Source organism: Pectinophora gossypiella, chromosome 1 (assembly GCF_024362695.1).
Source record: "Pectinophora gossypiella chromosome 1, ilPecGoss1.1, whole genome shotgun sequence".
Lineage (NCBI taxonomy): Eukaryota > Metazoa > Arthropoda > Insecta > Lepidoptera > Gelechiidae > Pectinophora > Pectinophora gossypiella.
Window position 1 is genome coordinate 17,413,162 of NC_065404.1, and position 12,786 is coordinate 17,425,947.

The 12,786-nt window shown below is 40.9% G+C and overlaps 1 protein-coding gene across 1 annotated transcript in view; it reads right to left on the bottom strand.

Annotated features, from left to right (window-relative positions):
- LOC126367529 (laminin subunit alpha-2) overlaps nucleotides 1-12,786 on the bottom strand; it is a 199,271-nt gene that overhangs the window by 8,641 nt on the left and 177,844 nt on the right. Inside the window, exons 42-47 of the mRNA XM_050011103.1 lie at nucleotides 12,370-12,608; nucleotides 11,488-11,698; nucleotides 10,783-10,898; nucleotides 9,592-9,770; nucleotides 8,710-8,845; nucleotides 71-223 (exon numbers count right to left, since the gene is read on the bottom strand). Of these exons, the coding sequence (XP_049867060.1) occupies nucleotides 71-223; nucleotides 8,710-8,845; nucleotides 9,592-9,770; nucleotides 10,783-10,898; nucleotides 11,488-11,698; nucleotides 12,370-12,608 (1,034 nt within the window). The remainder of the gene's footprint in view (nucleotides 1-70; nucleotides 224-8,709; nucleotides 8,846-9,591; nucleotides 9,771-10,782; nucleotides 10,899-11,487; nucleotides 11,699-12,369; nucleotides 12,609-12,786) is intronic.

Sequence of the window (12,786 nt, forward strand, 5' to 3'; positions counted from 1 at the left end):
ACCAGACATTTTTATCATTGTACTGTTTTAATTTGTATTTCAGCTTTATTGGAAATATGAAATATCTTACAGGGGAAAACAGCAGAAGTCCGTTAGGCGCGAAGGTGCGGAACTGCAGAGAGATGGCCAGCTCCTTCATCTTGGACGGCAGCTTCAGGACAGCATGGCTGCCGGGGGCGTCGCCGAACTTCACTGCGCCTGCTTCTACTGTGTACGATGATGTCTGAGGAAGAGTTGGGGTTCGATATCAAAACAGGTCTACATGAAGTGATATGCAGAGGTATATCCTCATAAGCCCTGGGGTCCTCTGAGAAGGACCAAATAATTGTAGTCATAAAGGCCGAAGGTTTTGAAATAGTTTGTTCTAATAATCAACGAAGGTACTTTTAAAAGTACCAAAACTTTACCTGTCAATTTAATTCAAACCTTTGCGCCGATTGAGAAAAAAAGTATTTTGTCTATGAACTAGTTCATTCAATTTCGTGAATTGTGGCTTTGATAAAAAAGAAATATGTATCACTTGTCGTAATTTGTCATTTTATTGGTAAAGATGGTGCGCACACGGCGACGAGGTAAAAAAAAAATCAAGTTAATAATCGAATTTCGTAGTTTTTCATACACATAATTTTCAGAAATAGCAGGTTAGATAATAATCAACAACATGACATAGTTATTTTATCAATTTCGTATCGATATCGTTAGCAATATGAAAGCAAACTTTTTTAGTCCTTTGCAAGGGACTTTAGAGGGACTAATCACAAACTACATCATACAAACTAAAACTCGTTACTTATTTTATATTTAAATATGTAAGTATATACACATATTTATGACGTACAAATAGGTATGTATTTTAATGAAAAAATACATTACCCTTTATAATAATAATATTTTTCAGATTTTACTAAAAGTAGTGACTTAAACCGGGAGTCCTTCTGGAAGAACTAAAAAAAAACGTAATCTTTTCAAAAATGTCTTCTATTCATCCTTACATAGGTCTCCACTTAATTTGAACCCGATCGGATAACTCTAACACTTTAAAAATTGTACTTGAAGTACTCGGCCTTTACGACTACAAAAATTTGGTCCTTTTCAAGGTACCACCGTCGTTTATTACTTCGAAATCGTAATTATGCTTCGGCGTTACGAGGGTATAGTGTATACTCCCACACCAAGTCAGCTACGTTTAAGTTCCTTGTAATAGGAGACGAACCTATTGCCATTAACGGGCAGTGTTGCCGACAGTAATTTGCTAAAATCCCCAAACGCATTGTCGAAATTCCCCACGTTTGGGGAAAGAAAAATGATAATTCCCCACATATTCCCCACAGAAATAAAACAACCAAAAATGTAGGTAAAGTTCGGTCTCTGTGAGAATGCATTTCTGACGTATGTCAGATATCACTAGTGTCACATTCACTGTAAAGTTCTTTTTAATATCTATATTTTCTAATTATATTTTTCGTTACGTTGAAGAGCAAATACCATCGGCAAATACAAATACATGCATCCAAAGTTACATTGTTTATTGAATCAACCAGTCAGAAATGCATTTTCTCGGCGGCCGTCCTTTTAAGTTTATTTTTTATTTATTAAAACATGACAAAAAATTTTAAAAAACTACACATTTTTTCGCGACAAACTTTTTTGTGCAACATTTTAGAACTCGGATTTAATACGGCAGTAGTTGGACGGCAACTTGACCATTATTCTGACGTCAACTTACGGAATAAAAGGCTATCAGGGAAATCAATCAAGACTAGCAGAAATTTGATGTTAAATATCGCGTATTTGTGTTCATACTTAAAATCCCCGCATTTTCCCCGAATTGAAGCTCTCCCCACACATTCCCCAATCAGCTTTGCTTTCCCCGCAGTTTGGGGAATTCCCCACAGATCGGCAACACTGTTAACGGGGCACATACATACATAAACAGCCTATATACGTCCCACTGCTGGGCACAAGCCTCCCCTCAATCAACCGGAGGGGATATGGAGCATACTCCACCACGCTTCTCCATTGCGGCTTGGTGGAGGTGTATTTACGGCTAATAGCCGGGACCAACAGCTTAACGTGCCCTCCGAAGCCCGAAATCATTTTACTTTTTCAGACAATCAGGTGATTCAAGCCTGAAAAGTCCTTACCAAACAAAGGACAGTCTCACAAAGTGATTTCGACCATGTCCCCATCGAGAATCGAACCCGGACCTCCAGATCGTGAGCCTGACGCTCTAACCACTAGACCACGGAGGTTGTTCGTTAACCGGGCACATATCCAGGAAACCAAGTGGTTTCCATTCCAAAAGACATTGTAACCTAAAGGATCACGTGACATGAATTATCTGTGATCCAAACATTAATTCACAAAGTCAATCACACACAAAGAATGTAATAAGCTGAAAGAGATCTCTCGTCTCTTACGCGCTACGTCATGAACTTTATCTCTGTCCTGCTGTCATTCTTATCACGCTTTAAGGATAGAATGTCTTTTGTTTTTATCGCATTTACCCTTGTTTAGGGAAACTAATAAAAGAAATGATTTATAAAAATATCGAGGGTTGAAAGGCAAATGGGTTTAAGCGACATTTTGGGCGAAATTGACTTATATATATATATTCGGAATCAGCGATTTTTTCCGCGTCGACTGATCTTGGTTTCAGATCAATCGAAGCTACTTTTTGGCGCTTCAACCAATTAGCACTTTGGGTACATTTTTAAAAACCCGTGTTTTAACCGACAAAAAAATGCACAAAATTCTGGGCAGGTGGCATATCAGTCGTATTCCGGGACATGAGTCGGTCACATAAGCTGTTATGTCTTTTCATATTCATGATTCGAAGTCTGTTAAAGCGTTTTCCCTGACAGTGTTTTGTTATAGATAAGTCGGTTAAATCATTTGTCCTTAGACGAAACGAAAATAGATTTGGCGCTTAACTCTTTTTGCTTTAATCCAGATTTTATAAATATTGTCGCTTCAACCGTTTTGCCTTCGACAGTTTAAAAGTAAAATTGGCACTTGAACTGTTTTGCCTTTACCGAAAATATTTATAAAATTTGACTTCAGCTATTTATGCTACATTTTTTTAAATTTTTTGTCGTATAAAACAACTATCATTTTCTTTTGAAAGGACTTAAAACGTTTTTCCAAAACAAAAAAGAAATAATGCTAACATTTCAGTCATCGCAATTTTGTATGAAACCTTGTGCCCGCATCACTTCAACATATCAAAATAAGTATGGGCAGGTCCTGGTTGGGCGGTTCACACAGCTAAAAATTACGATTGGGAAGACCGGGAGTGTGCGTGTCATCATGTCACCCAAGCCGTATCCGTTGATGGTGACTTCTATTTGTGTCTATCCCAAGTCGTTGTTGTGGTAGACTTTGACGTGGCTAGCGAAACCGAACTTCGAATTGAAGATCTGGTCACATGGCATACAATCAAGCTGGCCAGCCGAGTTTACCGTGTAATTGTAGGAAGGTTTCCGTTGAGTTTTCCGTATTTGGCGTCTTGGACTAAGATTTTCGAGGACTATATCACGCGCTATTCCAGGTTCAGACACACTCATCCCAACTATCAGTTGGCATGTTGAAAGCCACATGGTTGCGTTTGAGTACGTCTTTGTACCGCAGGTATTGTCCACCTTGTTTACAGTTCCTTCTAGACACCTCGAAATAGAAAACCTTTCTGTCATCCATTCGCATGACGTGACCGCACCATCGTAGGTGATGTTTTATGATGAGAGCTTCTATTCCGAATATGCCAAAACGACGTAATACTTCTGTTATTGGAAAACCATCTTGCCACTTTATGCGAAGGATGGACCTTACACATTTAAAGTGTTACGTATCAAGTACGCCGCTGAGACTTTTGTACACTAATATTTTAAGTTTTCCAAAGGCTGCCACCGCACCTGTTATCCGGGCTGGCAACTCCGATGACTTTGGAGTCATTTCATATTTGAGAACCCAAATATTTTAATTTTGAAACTTCCTCCAGCTCAGCGCCCTTTAAAGCAACATTGGAAGAAGCTACATGATTATTTTAAAAGGGTTTTGCACAAAACTATAAATATTCTGGTGTGTGACTTAATTGAATCGGCCATTCCTCGGCAAGTTTGGTTAACTGACGCATAGATGTGAGACGTGAGAGATCAAAAATGATCTTATTCACTTTAGCCTTAATTTCAATTAAGCTATAAATAACAATTCCACAGAGTATCCCACTTATGCTTGATACAGAAGCGATATATAAAGAAAATAGACTAGGAACCATGGCTCCATGTGTTATGACATAGCCTTGTTTCGCGCCGTAGGTAACGACGAATAGCTCTGAAAAGTTACTTCTAAATCAAACTGTCGTCATGATATTGTCGTATCAGGATAAGTCATAGCTTTTCAGGACAATCTGTTTTCTTTAGAATAATCCACAAGCCGCGAGAAGCCTCACGCAGCATATAACAAAGGCCGATGTTGTTCAAGCCTTTTGGCCTGAATCTGTTTAATAACAAAACCGTACCCCCATATCTCTGTCCGGACAAAATCATCATTGGGTTTCCGGAAGTACCTTTTCTGCATCATGGGATAGAATAACGTTAAGGCTAAAATTTAATATCGATCGCCATCGACTCGCAAAGAGGAAGAAGGCTAAAATCATTCCAGCAGCTGACTCCCATATCTTCAGGATGAGTTTGTATAACCAGTTATTAATGTGTAGGCATATTATACAGTTCAGATGGTATTTTTGATGTGTTGGTATTCGTCATCCTTCTTAGCGCGGTAAGAAGTTCTTCAAAGGTCGGGGGTGCCGCTAGATCTTAAGCGAAACCCCCGACCTTGTTGTAACAAACTCGACCGATATGTTGTAACAAACAAGTCACTGGTATTACTATTGGGATTTAAGACATCGTTAAAATGTGTCCAAAGCGCTGCTAATAAGTCTTTCTGATCAGTGAGGCGTTGGGTCTTTTCCTTGTTGTAGATTGAAACTCTCTTCAAAGTTTGTGGCCGAAAACAGTCTTGAAGCTGTCGAAAATCTACCGGAACTGGATTGATAGGAATCAGCATAGAGCTGAATTTCACAAGCTTATTCCACCTGCCATTTGTTTTTGAGACATATGGTGATAGAAAAGCCCGCCTGTAGTTCCCCACGAGCTGATTTTCACGTTAGAACCATCGCACCAATCTTAGTTTTGCGGTCTGGTTTACCAACCAATAACTTCGGTAGAGCAGAGCACAGCTATAAAAATGCTCGGCAAAGGAACACCATCTATTTATTATTATTATCATCTATATTATCTCATCGACAGATGTGTCTGCTGCGATGTCCGACGTATCTCGGCTTTAAAAGCATGATCGAGTTCTGTTATTGTTTGTCAACTTCGACGGTATCTTATGGCCAGCTCGAAGTGGAGGTCTTAGGCGCAAATGTAACAGAAATTTTGATCAAACAAGTCGCTGATCTATCCACCCCTGGCCGCCTCTTAATATGAGAGCAATCAGTACTTCACTGCAGTTTGTCCTAGTACCGCGTACCATCTAGTAGGAGCCAGTGCTTGGAACTTGCATCCAGCCACGTGGTCTTCAATTTTTCAGTAAATCGGAAACAGGTTGTGATAGTGAGATTAAACTCAGCACAGAGTATAAGCATATTAAGACTTTTTCAAAGCTATTTGTTTATTTTATTGCCCGCATTCAGTTGGTGACAGTCATCTGTCATCCGCCATCATATGCGGTTTACCATATACTTAAAAAGTCGAATTAAGCATGTGTAACAATCTTTATGGTTATATTCTAGATCCTGTTTCATAATGAAATCGATTTACTCGTTATATCCGCCGTGATTTTTCCTAATATTGTAAGGTACAAATGCCTTGCCCGACTAAAATTTCTCCCAGGAAAAACGGCTTAAGGACCGACTTTATTTCCGATCTTACTAATATTTGGATTTCATACAATTGAAATTAGTAGCGGATGGTCACTTAAGATATTTTCCTTCCCTGTCATATAACCTTTTATGGAGGTTAAGCTGATTTGCCTCTAGTCTTCTTTTTTAAGAAGTCGTTTAACTCATTTAGCTTTAGTCAAACTAATAAGTGAGAGGTCTCTTAAAGCACTTTGCTTTTAGCCAATATTTGGCTCTAGTGGATATCAACCGTTTTTCCTTCAACTGTAATTTAGTTCAATTGAGGCATTTTGTATTAAGCGACTTCTAAAATCTATAACTGATATGTTTTTCGAACTAAATAAATACAGAATTATGCAACGTTTAATTTAAAATAATTCTTAGCATTTTGAACACTTTTAATTCAGTAGTTTTTTTTATATGAATTTTTTTCGAAAAAATAAAACTTTAAATGGCTCTCCTGTAAAGTTCACAAAATGTCGCTTAAACCCATTTGCCTTTCAACCCTCGATATATTTGATAATGTATTTAATCTATATTATAATATTTAATATATCATCAAAAAAATCGAAACACCTTGCAAGTTTACGTTTTGTCAGGATTATCAGAAAAATGTGTACATTTAGGAATAAATGTTAAATGTCGTTTAATAGTGAGTAATATGAGCTTATCAAATCTTAATGTTAATGTTCTAAATTTAAATGAATTTTTCATAGGTTTCGTATTTTGTTAAATGAGTCATTTTTATTCCGTATGGAGTATAAAGGAAATGGATAAAACAACACACGTAAATGAAAAAAAAAGCTAAAAAACGTTTATTTAATAACTTGTATTCCCTCCCCGAGCTCTAATTACTGCTTCCATACGGTTCTTCATCGATCGGATGAGAGTCACGATCACATGCTGTGGTATATTGTCCCATTCCTCTTGGATTGCATCTTGCAGCTGGCTGTGTTTCTGGGGCAGGATCTCTTGCTCGAATTCGTCTCTTTAATTCATCCCACAGATGTTCAATGGGATTCATGTCCGGGCTTCTTGCTGGCCATTCCATAATAGAGATATCGACTTCGTTAAGATAATCTCGTACGACGCCCGCGGTGTGAGCCCTAGCATTGTCGTGCATGAATATGAAGCCGTTGCCAATAAAATGTGCATAGGGCATCACATGAGGCTCGAGACACTCTTCGACGTACCGATGACAGTTTAGTGCAGGCAGACGTGGCCCAGACACGAAAGCAAGCTCTGTCTTACCGTCGGCGCTGATTCCTCCCCAAACCGTCCACGAACCGCCACCATAGCTGACCTTTTCTTCAATGCAGCATTGTGCATAGCGTTCTCCGTCTCTTCTGTAGACCTTGTTCCTTCCGTCGTTACCATACAGCATAATTTTACACTCATCAGAAAAGAGAACTTTGCTCCACTGTAGGTATGACCAATTTAGGTGCTCACGTGCAAAGTTAAGGCGCGCTCTTCGATGGTCTGCAGTTAATTTCGGCCCATTTGCTGGCTTATGCGGTACCAGTCCACGATCCTTCAACCTTCTTCTAATTGTAGAGTCACTTACAGCCACCCTTCGTACAACACGAAGCCGCTGCTGCAGTTGAAAAGCGTTAAGGCGTCGATTTCTTAAAGAAGTTGTTACAATAAATCGATCATCTCGCTCAGAAGTGACCCGATTCCTGCCAGATCCTGAACGGCGCGTGAACAAACCAGTCTCCCGATAACGTTTATAGACTCTATGAACAGATGACAGGCTTAGATGCAGTCTTGCAGCCACAACACGCTGACTAAGGCCAGAATCCAGCAATGCCACAACTTGGGCGGCTTCTGTGGGCGAAGTATCCATACGTTTTAGAAAAAAAACCTTTTTTCAGACGTCCCAAAGTCACAGTATTGAAATAAAAAACAAAAAGTTTAAGGATAGGCGCCAATTTTTAGTTTTTAAACGCTAAATGTACTCCAACCCTAAACACACATTTGTCTCAAAACAGTGATTCATTTCGTTTATAAGATAAACAAATGAAATTCTAATTTTGAATTTAGAATTTTCGCTTATTACTGTAATGGCCAAACTGCCAGCTGTACATTTATGTATTTTTTTTCATCGTATGAATTCTTTTTTGTGTTAAATTCGGACAGAAACAATGAAAACGGAAGTGTTTCGATTTTTTTGATGAGAAGTGTAGTTTTGATGAAATATATTAAATTTTTGCGCAACTTTGCGCGATCTCCGGCCAATCCGTCTGATAAACAGAAAAAAAGCAAACCCGAGAAGAGTGGAAAAAGCAAGGGGAGGTCTTTGGCCAGCAGTGGGATCGAATAGGCTAACTTAGTTATTTTTGTAAATAACATTGTGTCAGCTGGGGCAAGTCGACTGTAGGGTTGCTTGTAGGTCTGAGCTGTCTTCACTACAAAGTAAACATCTTGGTACTTGAAAGTACACTTTTATTTGCGGTAAGACGCGGAGCAATACAGAGAGTATAGTAGTGGTGATGTTAAATAGGTAGTGGCATCAAGAATTATCATCATCAGCCCATTAACGTCCCCACTGCTGCGGAACGGGCCTTCCCTATGGATGGATAGGAAGATCGGGCCTTAAACCACCACGCGGGCCCAGTGCGGATTGATGGTTATTGACGACTGCTAATGCAGCCGGGACCAACGGCTGAACGTGCCTTCCGAAGCACGGAGAATCATTGAGAATTGGCATCAAGAAAAAAGTTTATATTTTTTAAATATAAGTTCTGTGTTGGTGTTGCCAACACATTGCAGCCGCATTTTTTTATAAACTTAGTACTTTAAAATACCTTAGTACAGCCAGCGGCGCTGTCCGGCTGCGCTTGTAATGCTCGTGGCTCGGTGCGCGGTTCGTCGCGCAGCTCGCTGTCTGCTCGACCCAACCTCGCTCCACTCCAGTTAACTGCTGACTCGAAGCCGATCAAACTGGGGAAAATAATTTATTGATTATAACCAGAGGTAACTAAGTACCCACACCTCACTGAGCTTTCGGTTAGACCAACGTGGTAGGTGGTGAGCCGTATCGCCGTCTATAGTGGTTGAGCCAACTGTATTGGTGAAAGCTTCCTCATCGGTGCAAAGTCCAGTACCAGAGTTCAAACCGGCGCTTCCTGTTTGAGAAGCAATCCGATGACACACACACACAGTGAATATTATATACAGGTGTTAGTAATACCGTACTGAATACCGAGGGGGGAATTCCACTTGATATTATAGTGTAGGTAAAAGAGTAATAGTAGTAAGGTAAAAAAGTAATATACGATGAACGAGTAAGAGAGAGACAGGTACGTGAGACAGAGATGCAAGATACGTGTACGAAAGAGAAAAGATATGAGTGAAGACGTATTCGGTTGAACAGAGCAAAAGAGCGAAATGTATGAGAGTGAAAGGGACAGAAGAAGAATGGTGGACGACGTGGTGCGCGTTGCTGGAGGTTTTTTATTTCATTTTCTTTGATTCAAATAGTTTTCTGTGCTGTTAAAAGGTTTTATAGATAATATAGTGGGTTATATAGGATATATCCGTCTTTATTTTCCCGCTCCCTCCCACATTAATCATAAGCTGAATGATTCCCATCAGTATAATGGTACGGTATCACACCTTGTATACTTTCCACACAATCGCATCGCTAGAATTTTTTACTGAAAGGCGTAGAGATTTAAATTACTCACGAAGAATCAACAATCAAGTCGGCGATAGTGCCTGTGAAGCCCTCCGTGGCCAGCTCCGGCATGTGCGTGGCGTCCCAGGCGTCCACGCCGCCGACGTACAGCCCCCGCGCACGCGCGCTGTACGCGTTGCCGGCGAGAGTGCCGCTTGCCACGCGCTCCTCGTCCACCCATAGCTCCAGCTGTTACAGGATAATGTTACGTGAGAATTAGGTCGTCTTCAAGATAAATTATGAAATTCTGATTACTAAATAAAGACAGATCTAAAACTATTACTCTTCTCACACACCCTCTCACAATCACTCACGTACACTTACATCTTACACAAAGAGAGGTTCACAACCTTTCGTTTGATAATAACTTTATTGTTACTTTTTTGTTTCATCATCATCACCAGCCCATTAACGTCCCCACTGCTGGGGCACGGTCCTTCCCTATGGATGGATAGGGAGTTCGGGCCTTAAACCATCACGCGGGCCCAGTGCGGATTGATGGTTATTAACGACTGCTAATGCAGCCGGGACCAACGGCTTAACGTGCCTTCCGAAGCACGGAGGAGCTCGAGATGAAAACTTTTTTCTTTTTTTTTGTGGTCACCCATCCTATGACCGGCCTTCGCGAAAGTTGCTTTACTTCAACAATCGCAGACCGAGCGCGTTGACCGCTGCGCCACCGAGCTCCTCACTTACTTTTTTGTTTACTCTGTCGGAAACATAGGATTGAATGCTGGCTATATTTTTGTGTTTTTCTCCATGAGAGAGGCATCATAGACTGAAATACAAGTATTTATATACTTAGTCAGCTATGGTACCTACTCAATTATATTCATGTCAATTATGCTTAACTTAAGGAAAACTATGTACTTACCGATATTTATGTCAATAAATATTATTATTATTACTAACGAAAAACATTTTCTTCTTTATATTTAACTTATTTATGAATTTTATTCAAAGGAAACGTCACAATAAGTCCGACATTTTGTCACGTTTTTCTATGACGTCAGTGCGCTTTTTCATACAAATTCCATAGTAATTTCGTGTTTTGACGTTTAGTAAAAAGTAACTGATTTGACTAGTTGGAAACTAGCCTATTCAGCGTCCTAAACTCGCCCTTTAATGTCATACGTAAGCAGTCTAAGGTTGTGTCACTGTCCAGGGGATCATGACCGTCCGTTCGTGTTTGTACGCTTACTTGTTTGTGTGCCCTGATGATCCTGACGGTATGCAATCTCCCATCATCGAACCTGGTGCCGTTAGTACGCAGTCGAGTCTCTGCCTTGCCTGCTGCCGCTATCAACTCCAGCTCACCTGAAATACAAAATATAAATTTTAGACTAGGCATCCTCCGCGCATTTCATAGCCAATCAGACCTATTTGGTCAACATCGCATGACTCTTGGTGTCGATTTGGTCATCTTATCGATTCTTTCATATTATTGTCTTGGAGCTTTGCCTCAACAGGTAAGTGCTCTAGGTTTCCATATTCTTGACCCAACTAACTAGTTAGCCACTTATTCATTATGTTCTTTGTATCACTCAGCCTGTATCTATCCACCCACTGCTGGGTATAGGTCTCCTCTCTTTCACACCATTCTTTCCGGTCCTGTGCAAGTCTCATCTACTGCATTCCGGCATACCTCAATGTCTTTGACCAGCGGGCTGGTGGTCTGCCTCGATATCGTTTACCATCTCTTGGCCACCATTCCGTAACATACTTAGTCCATCTGTTGTCTTCCCGTCTTGCCATGTGTCCTACCCAATTCCACTTGAGCCTAGCGTTTCGTATACCAACATCTTCAACTATACGCTACCGAATTTCGGCGTTTGGTATACGATCTATCAGGGGATACCCGTTGTTACTCACTAGACTAAAAATAATAATTAAATAACTCCATTACCATCAACCATAACAAGCGCCAGATAATGTTTGTCATCGCCATCATCCTCATCATCGACCTCGTTGTCTTGTCTCACTGACGGCACCCTGAACAGGAGCATCCCGCTCGGGCTCCGCGCGCGGAACGAGAGACCTAGGGCTGCCTTGCGCCGGAACAGAGGGGATGGTAGTTCGATGTAGCCGGCGCCTTCTAGAGTTGCAGAGCGTAGTGCCTGGGGGACAAAATCTTGGTTATTATAGAGTATTAGAATAGCGATCAGAGCTAGAAACCAAATACGAGTTGGCGAGGAACGAGAACCGAGAGTGCAGATCTGATAGTTGTGGTCCAAGGTGTCTAATGCGATGGGCGATTACTCGCACCGCTTGTGTAAAGTGACCACTGAAAATGGACTCTCCACCACCACCACTAGTTGTTCTCTCGACACCAAGAGAGAATCGCTGAACGAGTTTTATCTATGATAGCGTTGCTGCCATAAATTTGTGAAGAGCTCTCTCTTCACTTTCTCGCCGGCAGTGTGAATTGCCAGTGATCAGTTATTCATGTGATATGTGTCTCTGTTACTGGCACGGGCTACCTATATTATATCTTTTGTTCGTTTCTTTAGCGAATAAATAGTCGATAGCTAGTCGGTTTCTCACCGACGCGACGAAAGGACAAGTGTCTTAGGTCCTGTTTCACTACTTGCTTTGACTTCCAACGAGGTTCATAGTATAATCTAGTCGCTTTTCCATTGTTTGAATCTTACCCTCAATCTGATAGCTAATAGTTACATACACAAAAACGTTATAATGCTATTAACAATCTCGTACTCCTCTGTTTGGAACTAAAATGTTACTATAACTATACAGACAGAATCAAGACAAGCAGCTCATAGAAACTCACCCTGGAACCACATCGCGCCTCAATCCCATGCCTGGTCGGAGTGTCCAGCAGATCATATCCCTCTCTGTCTACAGTCAGGCCTCCAAGACACCCGAGCAGCGGCGGCGCAGGAGCTCTGCCCCCGGGAGGAGCTCCGCCGAGCCAGTACGTGGCGTCGGACAGATCTGGTAGCGCTGCACCGGTCTGGACCGGTGGTGAAGGTGATCCTAATGTCTCCTCGCCGTTCACACGCAGACTGCCTGGGGATAAGCTGGACTCAGTTATTGGGAATATTACGGTGAAATTACGCAACATTTACAACCTAATACGTTTTACTACTGGGCAAAGGCATACTTCACACAATTGAATTACAAATTGTGAACAAATATCTATTTATTCTATGGATACGAAATTCTTCTCCGAGTCATAGAACCATCT